Consider the following 17,524-nt stretch of genomic DNA (forward strand, 5'->3'; position numbering starts at 1 on the left):
CTAAATTTGTTTTTGCAAATACGTGTCGTGTTAAAGGGTCGTGTACGATATTGTCAGGTCTAATTTCGAGTAAGGATGAGCTAATGACTCTCAAGATGGGAGAGGAGAAGGAGAGATCTCTATATCAAGCAAAATATCTCATTCACTATCCCTTGTTGTGTGCAAGTGTTGCTTACAAGCTGTCACCAAAGCCAAATCACTTACAATTGGTTTTCTTCTTTTTCTTTTAAAAAAATCAATTGGGACGCTCAAGGGGGCTAGCAATTTAATAAAATGTGAGTAACAATGTAAGAAATCATTACGTAGAAGTAAAAATATTTAAAATATAAAATAAAGGGATTTTTGTAGCGATATCACCTAAACTTATAGCACAGTTTCAATTTGTCACCTTAAAGAAAAATTTAAGAGAAATGTCACCACAATTTTTCAAAATCCATGATTTGTCATCTCACTTTAAAACCATCCAATTTTCTATCATTACCCTCCGTTTGGATGAGAAAAAATAATTCAAAATTTAGCTAAAAGTCAGGAATTTAAGAGGAGAAATTAACAATTCATGTGTTTAGCAATTTAAGCACAGAATTTATTAAATACAAATTTATAAATAAACCCAATCCTAGACATGTATTTATAAAAACCCAAGCACTATTTAAACATAGAAACACAAAATCAACCCCAAAGTCAACTTTTTGATAAATTGAGAAATTTTTCTAAATTTAATTTCCACCAAAATAGACGTCATTTCACAATTTCCATTCTGTCATTTACAAAATTCGACATACATAAATCCAAACACTAAAATCGTCTATTGCCAAAAATTGAAATGATAAAAATCTGCCCATTATTTTAGAATTCTATATAATTTTTAATTCTTTTATTCAAAAGAAGGGTTAATGGAGAGTAAAACAAATTCAGTTTCTTGACCCAAAAAGAGATTTCTCACGAGACAGTTACCCCCTCTCGTTTTCTTCCTGCACGTTCTTCTTCCTCAGTTTCTTCTCTCTCCCCTCCCTCAATATTGGGTTCCCTTCCCTCCACTCCTGTTTGTGAGTCCGATTTGAGCATCAGTATGAATTGCGCAATAGAATAGAAGGTTGTAACTTGTATGCATAACGGCCTCGATAAAGTCTGCAGAAACCTCCAACACTAGGACAGAATTCGCAACCTTCTCCAACTCTATCAGGTACTTCTTCTCTTTTTCCCTCTTCTGTGCTTTTATTCATACATTTGCTTCTTTTACACTATTGAGAAACTTATGATTACAGGAAAATCGATTATATGCAAAGGGGTGTTCATTACTTTTTTTTTGGGGGGGCCCTGATTATAGAATTTATTAATATTCACTCAGTAATCTTGTGTACATAGCTTAAAATTTCAAGTGGCATTCCTCAAACTTCCACATTTCTCCACAGAATCTCTGAATTTCCAGCTCTGTCCAGGGACTAGGTTTCCGTGCGATTGAGAATGAAGACTGAGGCGATTGAGAGTCGGAGCAATTGCTCGTCTTCAACCGAGGTACGCATTGAGCAACGTGTTGTCATGCAAAAGTTAATATTTGGTATATTCAATGCCCCATTTGATTCAATTTCAACAGGTAGAATCCGGTTCACAAGGCAAGTCAGAGAAGGACTGTGAAATGGAGATGAGTTCCAAAGGCTCCGACCCTGCAATCTGGGAAGAAATTGAGCTTTCCGAGAGGTCAGTTTTGCTTTAATTTCATTACCCATTTTATAATACAATACTATCTCCTATTCTGTCTCCAATTGTTTATTGTGATAATTTTCAGCTACCTTGTTTGCTCAATGTATGAGGAGGCAGCGTCATCAGCCTCCTCTATTTTGAAGCGTCTTTCTAAACATAGTGAAGGCCTTGAAGCCACAGACCATTTTGAATTGTATGACATGTTGGAATCGGCTGGTATGGTGCTTGTCCAATCCTTAAGAGAACTTGGAAGGTATGTTCATCTATTCTTTTAAGTGTAGCTTCAATCTTTGTGGAATTGATTGATTGCACCGCTGAAAATATCTAAAATCACATTTTTACTCCTTTCATTGTGTATGTTAAATTCTTTTTCAGTCTTTTCCTTTAGGTAATTTCTATATATTATGCAATCACTTCAGAATTGATGTAAATTACTATGGCTGAGATTTTTATAAATTTCCAAGGAAGTTAATGATTTAGTGGGCTTTATATGTAGTTCAAAAGTAATGTGTTCTTTGGAATACATTCATCCTGCTGTTACCCAACTGCAGATTCTTTGTTATTTTAAAATTCTATTCCATTTCAACTGCTTATTGATTGTTTATCTTTAAGAAATTCTCCTAGTTATCCTTTTTCATAATGAATGTGACTTAATTTGGGTTGATGCAGGACATCAGAAATTATGCACGAGCTCAAACTATTATTTGCTTTTGTTCCTACTATCCCTGTTCAAGTTCTTCTCACTGGGTACTCTTATCTCCAGCTCAAGTTATCCATATTCGGATTCATTGTTTGATAAGTATTTAAAATGCCTTTTTGGAAGTTTGTCGATTTCATATTGTTTGATTCTAAAAGCATCATTGGAAATTGTGGTCTTCAAAATTTCTGTCTGAATTTGTTTTTCAGGATATGTTTTTATATGTCAGAAGGGCACTCTCTTGGTGTTCAAGAATTTCTGGAAGAGTTCCTTAGCAGGTGGACTTTTGTCGATGAACAATATGTTCTTATTGGTACAGAAGAAAATGCAGATTACACGGAAAAACGTGATGGGCCTTTTCTTTTGGGAGTTGATAAGTATCTAGAAGTTGTTGAGGTCTATGTTCTGAAACTTCTGGGAACCATTTTGAATGATGTTGACCTTGCATCCTCTTGGGTCGAGAATGCTAAATTACCTGAGGACAGAAGACAGGTAAATAATCTACGCATCATATGTTTGATTCTGTACCACGAGAATTAATTGAAGTGGTATTATTGGTTAAGTTCACTCTATGTCTATACAAATTTCACTCTTCTTTGCTTTTTGTTTTATTTTTAGAAGGCCTTTCTTTGTGAAATTGGAGACAAATAGCAGTGTCATGCTAGAGAAACTCTGTTGTCTAGATATGGTTTGACTGAGATTCAGAAGACACAGTCTCTACAATGTTAGAAGGGCAACGCCTTTCTGTCTGCTGAAAGGGTCTTTAGACACACACAAGTACATAAGACATTTTCTGGTTGAACTTAGTGCTTGAAAAATGAGCTTTTTCCTTATAACAAGTTGAGATCATGTTGCGTATCCTATTCTTTGTGCTACGCCACTGAATTTCGCAAGACACTCAGTGGTCCAACCCCAAGCTGTCATCAAATTTAATTTCAGTATTGTTTCACATATTTCCTGTTACTCATATGCGGTAATTGAGTAACATATTTCTTTTTCGACGAAGTGAAAAGGTCATGTGGTTTTAAATTATTTTGAGAACTGGAAACAGTCCAAATAAATGCAAAACCTTTCACTTTTTATATTAGTCTATTTATGGGAGTACTATGTCTCTGCCATTTTTACGTGGTGAGTAGCACTCCTTATTGAGTACAAGTGTGGCTCACTCACTTATTGAAGAAGTTTTCTTCCCATGTGATATGACAGTGTCCTTTAACTTCTTTCTTTTCTTGAATTATTGACATATTGCTAAGTTGCATTATTTAACTTAATTTAAAATGGTATATTCAGTTGATCGAATTTTTAGGTTAAAAGAAATTGATACCACTTCAGTTTCTTCCATGTGTTTTCCTAGGTACTTCTGAGAAGATTACACTCATTGCATTCTGTTAAAGCCACTAATTCCTCACAAGGTACCTTCTCATCTTTGCTGGTGGGCGACAATGAAGCTCATTCATCATGTTTGCAGCAGATAACTGTGCCAGACGGATATCCAAAAACCAAATACCCCCCAAAGGGAGACACTGCTAAGAACCAAGCAGTTTTTAATTTATCTAAAAGATTGGAACCATGTTTCTGGTGGTTCCGTACCATCACTCTGAAATTTGGAAGTTCTCGGGTGGTAATATCTAATGGAAAGATTGTCCTGGGCTTCTTGATTCTGCTCATATATTATGTTTTCCGGAGGAAACAAGCTACCATAAAGAGGTGAGATATTCTCTCTTCATAGTCAACATGTATGCATTCAATGTCCATGGTGATGATATTGGTTCCATTCCCTCTAGTCATCATCTAAGATAGTTACCGCCTAGACATGGGTTAGCTTCTGTATGGTAAATTCACTTGTTTTCATGAAATTAGTCAATATCCTTATTTTGGTAAAATGCACCTGTTGTCTGAAATTAATCAATAGCCTTTTTTTAGGTAAAATGGATCTGTTGCATGAAATTAATCAATAGCCTTTTTTTGGTTCTCGCTGCTCTGATAATGCTGTGGTCACTGCCTGGGTGGACAGTTCAGTAATTTTTTGAAAAACAAAGGTCACTTTAACTTGTTACTTCTATACTTCTTTTAGTTACGAACGCTGATTATCTGCACTCAACTGGTTGCCCCTTTCCCTTGTGCAAATTTGACTAGTGAGTTGGATGAGACCTCCTTAGCCATACAAAATTGTTAATAATGCTGGATAATTGTTTGAAATTATTTAGATGACAACAAACAAGCGGAGAATATTTGTCAGTGTCTCATGTGGATACGGATGATTCACATGATATATAATAAAGAATTGAATTTGATAGGATAATACTGAAAATGTGTTCATATCTGATTTGTAGGACCTTTTTGAATTTGATTTCTCCGAAGGACACCACTTGTGTCCACCCATTCTTAATACTTCATTTGGAAGCTTGAAGAGAATCACCTTCATTTATGTTAACAGGAGAGCAGAGTTACTCAGGTGTTATTATTGTTTGCAAAGAAATTTTTGCAAGGTTAATATTCCAAAATAGCTTTGATATATATTAATTATTCTCAATGAAAACTTATGCTCAAACCACAGATATCTATGTTATATTTTACGTTGTATAAATCCAAAAGACTCATTACAATTCGGCATGTCTAGATTTGTAGGAGTTGGCTGTTGGACATGTTGTGTGCACGTTGACACACAACACTAATGTTCGTATGCATGATTGATTTGAATGCTTATTTATCGTAACACCTCCATGTAGAATTGGAATGGTGTTTTGGTGTGACATCATGATATTATACCAATGACTGACGCGTCACTTGTTTACTGAATATATATATATATATATATATGTTACTTGTTCAGTTTTGTTTATTGGTTTTCCTAAATGGAGAATGCACTGATAGACTTTACGGATTTGATGTTTAAATTATTATGTTTCATTCAGAATTGTTCGGAGACAAACTTTATCAATGAAGAATGCTCTGGTAGACTTGTGGCAGCTTGCATTTTCATACCAGGTGAATCCTTTAGCTGCTGTTCAACCTCTCGCGACTGCAACAAGGTCAGGCCAGTGATAAAGCTTTAGACATTCTCCATTGAGGATTCTTTGCTATAACAACCAACCGCTAACAGCAGAACATTCTCTTCAGTGAAAATGCAATAAGTATGAACACCTGGTAAGAGTGCTATTAGTATGCACCAAATTCGCAGTGATTGTGCTATTTTACCAGTGCAATATAGGTTCTGACGTTGGATTAGGAAACCATATTTTTGCTATTTTGTTTTGGTTGGGTTTTTATAGGTCACATCACGTGTAGATTTAATGATCTCTTTTTAGTACGTTTCAAAGATGAATTGCAGTTTTAAATTAACGAAACATTATACATAAGCCAGCAACATAAAGAAAGAAAGAAAATCGAATGGCATTTACTGAGTTGAGGCAAATGACCGGTTTATTGATAGCTATAAACTCTTTTAGTTTTGGATAATCCTGAAAACTGAGAATAATTCCTACTTGGATCCAATTTTATAAATTCAAAAATAGATTTTAAGTTCAAAACCACAAAAACCTGTTTGGTAAGCCCATTTTTAAAAACTCAAATCCAAGAAAAACTCAAAAACACCCCGTTATTAAAAACCAAAAAAGTGAGGTTATATATATATTTTTTTCCTCTCGCCTCCCTCTCTCTACGCTCTCTCTCTCACGTCGTAATCTCTCCTCCCTCTCTTCACGCTCTCTCTCTCTCCTCCCTCGCCCGTCTCTTTCTCTTCTCCTCCCTCTCTCGTCTCTCTCCTTTCTCTCACATCTCTCCCTCTCCCGTCTCTCTCTCTCCCTCTCTCTCTCTCTCTCTCTCTCTTCCCCCCTTTCTTTTGTTAATTTCAATTTAGGAATTTTTTTAGATTTTAAAAATAGTTTGGAGTTCAATACCAAACAAGTTTTTAAATCTTAAAATCACTATTTAAGAACTTATATTTTTTAAATTAAAAAAATCATAATTTTTGAACTTATTTTTTGGGGTTAAACGTTTTATTAGTCCTTGAGCTTTGACCTGATTTGCATTTGAGTACTTCAATTTTCAAAATGGTTCTCGTGGTCCTTTAACTTTAGTTTCATTTGGACAAATAATCCTACCGTAAATTTTGTTAACTTTTTCTGTTAAATGCAAGGGCAAAATGGGAGTCTCTCTCACCTCGTAATCTCTCCTCCCTCTCTTCACGCTCTCTCTCTCCCTCTCCTGTCTCTTTCTCTCTCCACGCTATCTCTCTCACGTCTTAATTTCTCCTTCCCTCTCTTCACGCTCTCTCTTTCCTCCCTCTCCCTCTCTCTCTCTCTCTCTCTCTCTCTCTCTCTCTCTCTCTCCCCCTCTCCTTTCTTTTGTTAATTTTAAATTGGGAATCTAGGATTTTTGATTTTCGAATTTTAATTTCAATTTTTTTAGATCTTAAAAATTGTTTGGAGTTCAATACCAAACAAATTTTTAAATCTTAAAATCACAATTTGAAAACTCATATTTTTTAAAAATCATAATTTTTGAATTTATTTTTTGAGTAGGATACTGTACAGCGCCTTAATTCTTTCTTTGTTTTCTAAAAATATATAATTGGGTTGTGCTAATATGGATTCATGTTTACTCTGATTCGAAGTTTAGTAAACATGCTTTGCCATTAGATGAGATCCAAGTAAGTAGAGTCGCGTTGACCTGGATGATGATGAGATGACATGGAGGCCTGTTCATTAGGGCCTAAAAAAAAACAAAGACATGCTTTTAAACACCACCCAAAATCCAAGTCAACAACCCACTTAAAGACGCGAAAGCAACCGCGTTTATATCAGCAGCAGCAATCGCCTCATGTGGCCCAAAGAAAAATCAAAAGACCAATTCAACAAGAATATGAAAAGGTCATTGAAAAAGAATAAAAAAACAATAATAATATGGAAAGGCTATAATGAGGGCTTAAAGTGAGGAGGTTATTTGAGGAGATCAAATCTCACTATCAACAAATATAAAGAAATCATGAGACTTAAATATTTTAAATGTTTTAATGATCAGATCGGTCTCCTCAAATAACTTCCTCACTTTAACTCCTCATTATAGAAGCTCACATAAAATTGCAACTCTCAAGGCCAGCCATACAAATCCCTAATAAGTGCCCCACCCCCCACACGGTATTGCAATCTGCAACACGCCAACGACTTGCTTGAATTGACCCAACCAATTAACTAGTATAATTGATTATAATATTAGTGTCACTGATCAAAACCAAACCCCACAAAATAATGGAAGTTTACACTAATTGCACCTCAAGCATTTGTAAGTGTGATCTTTAAATTGTGATTTAGGAAATTAACAGTTACGATTATAACATGCGTATATGGTGAAGATTTGTTCAGAGGATTTGACTAATAAGCTCATCTTATGAAAAAGAGATATTTAGTCATATATCTTTTCTTAACATTAATAATATAGATAAACCCTACACCATTTAATTTCTATAAATAAACCTAAAAAATGACAGCTAGTCCTATTGAATTTAATTTTGATTATTAAATTACTTTGATGCCATGTTGAGTGTTTTGGGTTTTTTTTATTACAAATTTATAAATAAACCCAATTCTAGACATGTATTTATTAAAAAAAACTCAAGCACTATTTAAACATAGAAACACACCCAAAATCAATAATTATATATTTTTTGAATGTGTTTATAAATGAGGTTTTGAGTGTGTGTAATGATGGGTTTTGGGTGTGTTTATAAAGTGTTTTGGGTGTTGAGTTTTTTTATAATTTCAGCTCCCATTTTGGGTGTTTTAGTGAAACTCCCTTTTTTTAATGAGGTTTTGTGATTGGGTTTGTTTTAAGAAATCAATGGAAATTTTGTAATTTAAAAGAAGTTAAAAATCTTTTTGTTATATTGTAAATGAGTTTTTGGTTCCTATATTAGATATAATAAGGAATCTCCTATAAAAAGTACCGCGTATAGGCACGAAATTGCATTCACACTCTGGTTGGCTTGGCCAAAGACCCCAAAGAAGAAGAAGAAGCCAATCACTCGGTCAGTTCATGGATACCGAAGCTTCACCGTAACTCTCTCTCTCTCTCTCTCTCTCACCTGTATTTTCCAACCCACATGAATAATGAATTTGATCATGACCAAGAAATTTTCTTCGGAAATATTTGAACAAAAAGGGGAAGACTTTGATTCGTTAATTAATCATATTCATACATACTTATATATTTTCATGCAGGTTTGAGAGCAGTGAGATGGTGGCAAGTTTCTTGGCCTCGACGCCTTTGCTGAACGAGGCATGGAAGCTATGCAGCGTAGCCAACACGGCGGCTGCTGCTCCATAGGGAGGCTTTGTAACCCACCAAATCGGAGATGTCAGTTACTTTGCCTTTTCCAGTAACGTAACTATGACATCATCACTATCATCACCATCATCATCATCAGAAGAAGAAGAATATTCGAGACGCAGCAGGAATCTGGTGGCGTTGGGTAGCGCTGGCCACGGCCTTTTTTCTCCATTAACCAATAATAATGGAGAGGAAGAGGCCGTCATGGTGCATGCAGGGCTGCTCAATCTCTTCCTGGGCTGCTTCCAAACTGTCCAAAACCAGGTCAGATAATTGATATCATTCATGCATTTCTTTTCTTTTTTGTGGTTGGAGGCTTTCCTGCGTGTTTGGCTGGTTGTTGCATTATTAATCTGACAAAAGGAACAATTCGTACCAATGAACAAAAAGCAAATTTACGAGTCGTGTTGACAAGATCGCTTTCCCACTGCCAAAATCTTTAGTCAACAAATTGCCAAAATAAATTATATTTCTTTCTATGACCAAAATTAAGAAAAATAAAATTATTTATTCTTATGATAGATACATCTGGAGTCTCTTTAGAGCATATCTAGTGGTGAGGTAGGAGTTTGGCCTCACAAAATTACACTGTTTATAAAATCTAGTATGTCTTGTTCTAGTACACCCTAATAAAATTTACTTTATAATTAGTTTATTTATAACATTTATTATTATTTTTTGTTCAAATGAAAGACTTCATTAGGGTGACTTAATGGAACCCAACAATCCTATTCTTGGACACACTCTTTACACCTACATACAATTTTAGATATGTCACTGCCCAACTCTTAGACATGTCCACCAACAAGGTATTCTATTCTTTAGAAAGTCACCCTGCAAATGAATGACCTTCAAGATATTATGAAGTAATATGGTTATGTACTCTACAAACCATCTCCACATTTCTTGATACTAGATGCTTTTTCATATTACCATTTGCATATGACCTTACAAGTTACATCATTTGTCTCACTATCATTGCAAGGCTCATATTCATCATTTCTCTCATAATGCAAGTGTTACTCGAGGTCTCTTCAACCTCTTGCTCTCACCTTCAGAATTAGACCACCTAATAACAATTATGATATTATTCATCTTTCCGTGTACACGAGCCTATCTAACTAGGGCATTTTTACCTTTGAATATCTATACATAATACTCATGTTATGTGAAATTAAAATGTTAAAATTTAATGCCACGTTATTGATACTAAAAATGATTCCACACAAACAAAAACAAAAACAAAAACAAAAACAAAAACAAAAAATACTAAAAATGATTACCTCATAAGTTGTGAATTAATCATTGTAGTTCATTATACATTATGTTCTAACATTGCTGTCTTCACTAGCGGCGTCACCTTTTTTTTTCGTTCCTTTAATAGGAAAAAGGTAATATCTTGAATTAAATTTGTGGTTGACAACAACTTACTGAAGTAACTAATATATATTGGTGGGTCTGATACAACCGAATTCCTTTCAATTTTACGGTGGAACGTGTCATTGAATATTAGGTTAAATTTGGTCATCTACAACCAAACTCTTTTTTATTTTTTTGGTGAAACAACATCAAAATTTCCTACTAATTGTTCCGATTTCAAAACAACGACTTCATTTTGTCAAAAAAAATTTAACAAATTTGGCACATGAATGAGATATGTGAGACTAATCGAACGTTTTAGAGACGTGAAAGTGTATCACATGTTCCCGTTGAAAAATGGACAAAATAAGTCATTTTCCTTAAATTGCAACAAGGCCAAATAACATTTTTAGTTCTGTAATTTTCCACTTTGGTCCATGTTATTTGAATTTTGGCAATTTCTATCTCATAGTTTGATTTGACTTGCAATTAATTCATAATCCTATGGTCAAACTAATAAATGAAATTAAATGTGAGGGAACTTTTGTCTCCACAAAACATTTGCAATCAACCCAAAACATAAGAATTCTGTTTATTTTTCTTAGCAATGTTAGACTTGTAGGACTTGATTGCTAACTCTAAGAAACTATAAGCCTAATATTCCCAAAATTGAAACAACGAGGATCAAAGTGGAAAATAAGCCGAGCGACAAAAACCGAAAATGTGACTTGGCCTTGCAACATCTAGTAAACCACATGCCTAGAATCATGGAAACTGAAACTACAGGGATCAGACTGGACATAGATTTGTGATTTGCCATCAAAATCGAAGTAAATGGATTAAATTGTCCACTTTGATTTAGCTTTCTAATTGTAACATTGATTAGTAGATTAGTGCTCCAAAAAATTAATATATGGTGATGGCTGGTGCAGATGGTGGAAGTAACAAAGAATAGCAAGTCCATTGTCATCACAGGCCATTCTATAGGAGGAACAACTGCCTCACTCTGTGCTCTTTGGCTCCTCTCCTACCTCCAATCTGTCTCCCCTTCCCGTTCAGTCCTCTGCATTACCTTTGGTTCACCATTGCTTGGCAATGAGTCCCTTTTCCGAGAAAGATGGGGTGGCAACTTTTGCCATGTACAAATAAGTAGAGTCGCGTTGACCTGGATGATGATGACATGGAGGCGTGTTCATTAGGGCAAAAAAAAACAAAGGTTTTCACCTCCAAGTCCAACCCACTTAAAGACGCTAAAGCAACCGCGTTTATATCAGCAGCAGCAATCGCCTCATGTGGCCCAAAGAAAAATCAAAAGACCAATTCAACAAGAATATGAAAAGGTCCTTGAAAAAGAAAAAAAAAACAATAATAATAAGGTATAATGAGTTATTTGGTAAAGAAATCATGAGACTTAAATATTTTAAATGTTTTGATGTAGAAGCTCAATTAAGTTACGGTTTGGATTTTAGATGCAATTGCAACTCTCAAGGCCAGCCATACAAATCCCTAATAAGTGCCCCACCCCCCACACGGTATTGCAGTCTGCAAGTCAAACTTTTTCACGCCAACGACTTGCTTGAATAGACCCAACCAATTAACTAGTATAATTGATTATAATATTAGTCTCACTGATCAAAACCAAACCCCACAAAATAATGGAAGTTTACACTAATTGCACCTCAAGCAAAGCGATTGAGTTTTGTAAGTGTGATCTTTAAATTGTGATTTAGGAAATTAACAGTTACGATTATAACATGCGTATATGATGAAGATTTGTTCAGAGGATTTCCCTAATAAGCTCATCTTATGAAAAAGAGATATTTAGTCATGTACCTTTTCTTAACATTAATAATATAGATAAACCCTACACCATTTAATTTCTATAAATAAACCTAAAAAATGACAGCTGACTCTATTGAATTTAATTTTGATTATTAAATTACTTTAATGCCCTGTTGAGTGTTTTGGGTTTTTTTTAATGAGGTTTTGGGGTTGAGTTTGTTTTAAGAAATCAATGGAAGTTTTGTAATCTAAAAGAAGTTAAAATTCTTTTTGTTATGTTGTAAATGGATTTTGCGTTCCTATATTAGGTATAATAGGGAATCTCCTATAAAAAGTACAGCTAGGCACGAAATTGCATTCACACTCTGGTTGGCTTAGCTAAAGACCCCAAAGAAGAAGAAGAAGCCAATCACTCGGTCAGTTCATGGATACCGAAGCTTCACCGTAAGTCTCTCTCTCTCTCTCTCTCTCTCTCTCTCTCTCACCTGTATTTTCCAACCCACATGAATAATGAATTTGATCATGACCAAGAAATTTTCTTCGGAAATATTTGAACAAAAGGGGAAGACTTTGATCCGTTAATTAATCATATTCACATATATATTTTCATGCAGGTTTGAGAGCAGTGAGATGGTGGCAAGTTTCTTGGCCTCGACGCCTTTGCTGAACGAAGCATGGAAGCTATGCAGCGTAGCCAACACGGCGGCTGCTGCTCCATACGGCGGCTTTGTAACCCACCAAATCGGAGATGTCGGTTACTTTGCCTTTTCCAGTAACGTAACTATGACATCATCACTATCATCACCATCATCATCATCATCAGAAGAAGAATATTCGAGACGCAGCCGGAATCTGGTGGCGTTGGGTAGCGCAGGCCACGGCCTTTTTTCTCCATTAACCAATAATAATGGAGAGGAAGAGGCCGTCATGGTGCATGCAGGGCTGCTCAATCTCTTCCTGGGCTGCTTCCAATCTGTCCAAAACCAGGTCAGATAATTGATATCATTCTCGCATTTCTTTTCGTTTTTTTGCCTTGATTGCGACACGTATTTACTTTTTGTTTGTTGTCTTGCGCCCCAGGCAATCCCTAGTTATAATATGAGCCCTTTTTCTTGTGTTCTATTCTACTTTTTATAAACTGATAGTTATTACTGGGAAAGAATAGTTTTTTTTTACAGATAGTCCCATTCGAACATAATATTTTATATAAAAACTCTTACAACGCTTCTTTGAAGGAAAAAAACAAACCTCAAGTATTGCCATTTCCTAATTAGTTCGTAGTGTGTTATAATTTTTTCACTTGAAAGTACATGCTGGAGTTTTTCTAATCTAAAGTATCGGACTTGAAGGAAATTTTTATTTTTATCTTTATAAATAAAATGTAAATGTTAGAACGAACCAATTTGTGAAATCCCGAGAAAAAAAGGTAAAGTAGTGGAACCAAATATGAACATTATTGTTGCATATTATATGCTAATAATCAATGATAAATGTCTAATAAGAAATCATAATTAGATTTAAAAATTGAATAAAGTGCCTTTGATTGGTTTAACTGCAAATACAAGTCAAGTATTTGTTCATAAATCATAATTAGTCAAGTCAATAGGTTTAGTAATAGTGGGATTTCGCTTTCATTTGTTCTTTATTTGACAAGACAAATAAATAAACAAAATACAGAAGCATAAACAACTTCGCTTTCTGAATAGTTTATTGCCCACGACACTTTTCAAAGTAGCCTCTTTTTCCAACCCCTTTTGTACTCCTGCGCGTTGGCTGCGTGCATCGGCCGCTGCTGGCCAAAAAACAACAAAAATATTTCAAAAAGTTATATATCTTTCTACTCATTTTCCAATGTTTTCACCCAAATTCAAAAGTGATATTTTAGGCTATGATTGTTATCTTAGAAAAAAAAAGGAACAAACACAGACTTTTAAGCATGTAGTGGCCACTGGCCAGGATGCAATTCAATATTTCTGATTGGGAAAATTTCTACAAGGGGCAGTCGTATTTTTGTGCTTCATCTCTCTTCTCACGTAACTTAATTACTTTTATGAGAGAAATCGACACAAGAAAGCATATAACGTAGAACACTTGCGTTTTAGTCCAAGAAAAGACACATATGATATTTTGAGATAAGGAGAGTTAATCTTAGCTAGTTATCAAGTGCCATGAAAATATTCTCTCTGCATGCCAACCACCAGACAGACTTGAATTCAATTGTCTACGTCAAAAGTTCTATTTCCAGTCATGCATTTGCTTGGTATTTGAAGTATAAATTGGAACTCGTTTAAGCATGTTTTTTTATTTATTTATAATGATTGGTGTTCACCAAAACACAAAATTAGCAAGAATATTTTTTTTTGGTTTGCTACAAGCAACATTAAGGAAGGGGAATCGAACCGAAAACCTCGAATGATTAAGCTACAAGCCCCTTACAGCAAGAATCTTTAATAAGCAAAAGCTAAAAGCAATTTATTTGTATTCACTTTAACTTCTCCCTTATCTCCCTCCCTAGCCCTTTTTGGTCGCATTTATATGTTGATTAGGAATTAGCTAGAATTAGAATTATGTGTTTGAACCTTGAATTGTGGTTGGAGGCTTTCCTGCGTGTTTGGCTGGTTGTTGCATTATTAATCTGACAAAAGGAACAATTCGTACCAATGAACATAAAGCAAATTTACGAGTCGTGTTGACAAGATTGCTTTCCCACTGCCAAAATCTTTAGTCAACAAATTGCCAAAATAAATTATATTTCTTTCTATGACCAAAATTAAGAAAAATAAAATTATTTATTCTTATGATAGATGCATCTGGAGTCTCTTTAGAGCATATCTAGTGGTGAGGTAGGAGTTTGGCCTCACAAAATTACACTGTTTATAAAATCTAGTATGTCTTGTTCTTGTACACCCTAATAAAATTTACTTTATAATTAGTTTATTTACAACATTTATTATTATTTTTGTTCAAATGAAAGACTTCATTAGGGTGACTTAATGGAACCCAACAATCCTATTTTTGGGCACACTCTTTACACCTACATACAATTTTAGATATGTCACTGCTCAACTCTTAGACATGTTCACCAACAAGGTATTCTGTTCTTTAGAAAGTCACCCTGCAAATGAATGACCTTCAAGATACAATGAAGTAGTATGGTTATGTACTCCACAAACCACCTCCACATTTCCTGGTGCTAGATGCTTTTTCATATTACCATTTGCATCTGACCTTACATAATTTGTCTCACTATACTTGCAAGGCTCATATTCATCATTTCTCTCATATGCAAGTGTTACTCAAGGTCTCTTCAACCTCTTTCTCTCACCTTCAGAATTAGAGCCACCTAATAACAATTATGATATTATTCATCTTTCCTTATACACGTTTTCCTTGTACACCTAATAACATTTTAATTTCTTAGCAATGTTGGACTTGTAGGACTTGATTGCTAACTCTAAGAAACTATAAGCCTAATATTCCCAAAATTGAAACAACGAGGATCAAAGTGGAAAATAAGCCGAGCGACAAAAACCGAAAATGTGACTTGGCCTTGCAACATCTAGTAAACCACATGCCTAGAATCATGGAAACTGAAACTACAGGGATCAGACTGGACATAGATTTGTGATTTGCCATCAAAATCGAAGTAAATGGATTAAATTGTCCACTTTGATTTAGCTTTCTAATTGTAACATTGATTAGTAGATTAGTGCTCCAAAAAATTAATATATGGTGATGGCTGGTGCAGATGGTGGAAGTAACAAAGAATAGCAAGTCCATTGTCATCACAGGCCATTCTATAGGAGGAACAACTGCCTCACTCTGTGCTCTTTGGCTCCTCTCCTACCTCCAATCTGTCTCCCCTTCCCGTTCAGTCCTCTGCATTACCTTTGGTTCACCATTGCTTGGCAATGAGTCCCTTTCCAGAGCAATCCTCCGAGAAAGATGGGGTGGCAACTTTTGCCATGTGGTTTCCAAGCACGACATCATGCCGAGGCTACTCTTTGCTCCATTGGCATCATACACCACCCAACTGCATCTCTTAATGCAACACTGGACTGCTCCTCAGTTTGGAAATCTTGGTGTGCAGCTTGGAGACGAGGCAAAAGCTGAGCTGTTTCTGTTTGTAGCCGCTCATTTGCAAGTGGCATCAGAAGCAGGGGAAGAGAGAGCAACTAGTTCCTACTGCCCATTTGGGAACTACCTGTTTTGCTCACAAGAGGGGGCTATCTGTGTGGACAATGCAGCATCTGTCATCAAGATGATGTACTTGACGTTTACTGCAGGTAACCCCAGTTCCTGTATTGAGGATCATCTCAAGTACGGAGAATATGTTGGCAAGTTTTGTTCACAGTTTTTGAACAAGAGAAGCTTCATGCAAGGGGAGCTTCCTCAGTCAAGCTGGGACGCAGGGGTTGCATTGGCATTGCAGTCCTTGGGAATAAGTGGCCAGGTACTAATATTTCACCATCATTCTCCAATTTATTTAACCTGTTTTCCTTCCATTCATCTCTTGTCGAATGAATTTCAGGAATCAGCTTCAGAACCTGCAAAAGAGTGCCTAAAGATAGCGAGGCGATTGGGACGTACACCAAACCTCAAGTGTGCTGATTTAGCCGTTCGGCTCTCCAGGATCACACCTTACAGAGCTGAAATAGAATGGTACAAGGGATCCTGTGATAAGTCTGATGAGAAACTAGGGTACTATGACGCCTTCAGGCAAAGGGGCTTCTCAAAAATGGGTCACAGAGTCAACATGAACCGCCACAAACTTGCTGCATTTTGGAATGGCGTGATAGAAATGTTGGACAAAAATGAGCTGCCTCACAATTTTCACAGGCGAGCAAAATGGGTAAATGCTTCCCAGTTTTACATGCTCCTGGTAGAGCCACTGGAGATTGCTGAATATTATAGGTCTAATATGCACCTTGTCAAGGGTCATTACTTGAAGCATGGAAGAGAGAGGAGGTTTGAGATTTTCGACAGGTGGTGGAGGGAGAAGAGGGTTAATGAGGAGGAAAATAGGAAGAGAATCAAATTTGCAGGTTTGACTCAGGATTCCTGCTTTTGGGCCAAGGTGGAGGAAGCTAGAGAATGTGTAGCTAATGTTAGAAGTGAGAGTGATGCAAGGAAGCAGGCTTTGCTGTGGGATAGTATCAATAACTTTGACATGTACGCAGCTAGACTGGTGGAAAGAAAGGAGGTCTCCGAAGACGTTGTAGCCAAGAATTCAAGCTACAAAAAATTGTTGGAGGAGTTGACAGAATTGAGATCGGCAGTACATTCATTCTGGACTGTTACACAATTTCCAAGTCTTAGAGGTGCTACACAATTTCCAAGTCTTAGAGGTGGGGAAGTAGTTCCCTAGTTTGCATTCTGGACATGCATGTTTAAAGATTGCTGCTTGTAACTCTGTACTTGACTTGCTTAACTTGTTCTCAAATTTAACTGTGGCATGAATTCTTCCGGAATAATTCATATGTTTGTGTGTGTGTGTGTGTGCGCGCGCCTGTGTATACACAGTCGGCAACATAAGCATTTGTTCTGTAGCATAAATTTGCCCTTTATATAAATAATGCCCTAGGCAACAAATGGGGGATCGCTTACTGATTCTAAATTTGGAATGCAATGAATGGACATAGATACAAGAAAACAAAA

At 35.9% G+C, this 17,524-nt stretch overlaps 2 protein-coding genes across 5 annotated transcripts; both read left to right on the plus strand.

Annotated features, from left to right (window-relative positions):
• Positions 1-863: 863 nt before the first annotated feature.
• On the plus strand, positions 864-5,745 carry APEM9 (3-phosphoinositide-dependent protein kinase-1). 4 transcript variants are annotated; one of them, XR_016125613.1, is made up of 9 exons: positions 864-1,183; positions 1,413-1,515; positions 1,595-1,698; positions 1,787-1,954; positions 2,371-2,448; positions 2,608-2,890; positions 3,753-4,105; positions 4,732-4,887; positions 5,314-5,448. XR_016125613.1 is itself a non-coding variant. In XM_089049274.1 (9 exons), exons 2-8 carry the CDS (start codon positions 1,465-1,467, stop codon positions 4,805-4,807), a joined length of 1,113 nt encoding a protein of 370 aa, XP_088905400.1. In that variant the 5' UTR covers positions 864-1,183; positions 1,413-1,464; the 3' UTR covers positions 4,808-4,853; positions 5,314-5,449. The 4 variants fall into 4 exon arrangements, 3 of the variants coding, with proteins under 3 accessions (XP_088905400.1, XP_008227526.2, XP_008227527.2); XM_089049274.1 differs by having other exon boundaries at positions 4,732-4,853; positions 5,314-5,449; XM_008229304.2 differs by lacking the exon at positions 4,732-4,887 and having other exon boundaries at positions 5,314-5,745.
• A 2,563-nt stretch (positions 5,746-8,308) lies between these two features.
• Positions 8,309-17,340, plus strand: PAD4 (alpha/beta-Hydrolases superfamily protein). Its single transcript, XM_008229308.3, has 6 exons — positions 8,309-8,451; positions 8,617-8,989; positions 12,175-12,310; positions 12,481-12,853; positions 15,615-16,319; positions 16,398-17,340. Exons 3-6 carry the CDS (start codon positions 12,291-12,293, stop codon positions 17,232-17,234), a joined length of 1,935 nt encoding a protein of 644 aa, XP_008227530.2. The 5' UTR covers positions 8,309-8,451; positions 8,617-8,989; positions 12,175-12,290; the 3' UTR covers positions 17,235-17,340.
• Positions 17,341-17,524: the final 184 nt, after the last annotated feature.

Source organism: Prunus mume, linkage group LG3, assembly GCF_029339155.1.
Source record: "Prunus mume cultivar Tortuosa linkage group LG3, ASM2933915v1, whole genome shotgun sequence".
Taxonomy (NCBI): Eukaryota; Viridiplantae; Streptophyta; class Magnoliopsida; order Rosales; family Rosaceae; genus Prunus; species Prunus mume.

What these genes read in the sequence shown, in the direction of transcription:
- PAD4 (XM_008229308.3), top strand. Translation starts at nt 12,291, where the DNA reads ATGGATACCGAAGCTTCACC. An exon ending in ATGGATACCGAAGCTTCACC is followed by an intron (nt 12,311 to 12,480) that starts GTAAGTCTCTCT and finishes ATTTTCATGCAG; the next exon opens with GTTTGAGAGCAGTGAGATGG. An exon ending in CCTTGGGAATAAGTGGCCAG is followed by an intron (nt 16,320 to 16,397) that starts GTACTAATATTT and finishes AATGAATTTCAG; the next exon opens with GAATCAGCTTCAGAACCTGC.
- APEM9 (XM_008229304.2), top strand. Translation starts at nt 1,465, where the DNA reads ATGAAGACTGAGGCGATTGAGAGTCGGAGCAATTGCTCGTCTTCAACC. An exon ending in GAAATTGAGCTTTCCGAGAG is followed by an intron (nt 1,699 to 1,786) that starts GTCAGTTTTGCT and finishes GATAATTTTCAG; the next exon opens with CTACCTTGTTTGCTCAATGT. An exon ending in GTTCAAGTTCTTCTCACTGG is followed by an intron (nt 2,449 to 2,607) that starts GTACTCTTATCT and finishes TTTGTTTTTCAG; the next exon opens with GATATGTTTTTATATGTCAG.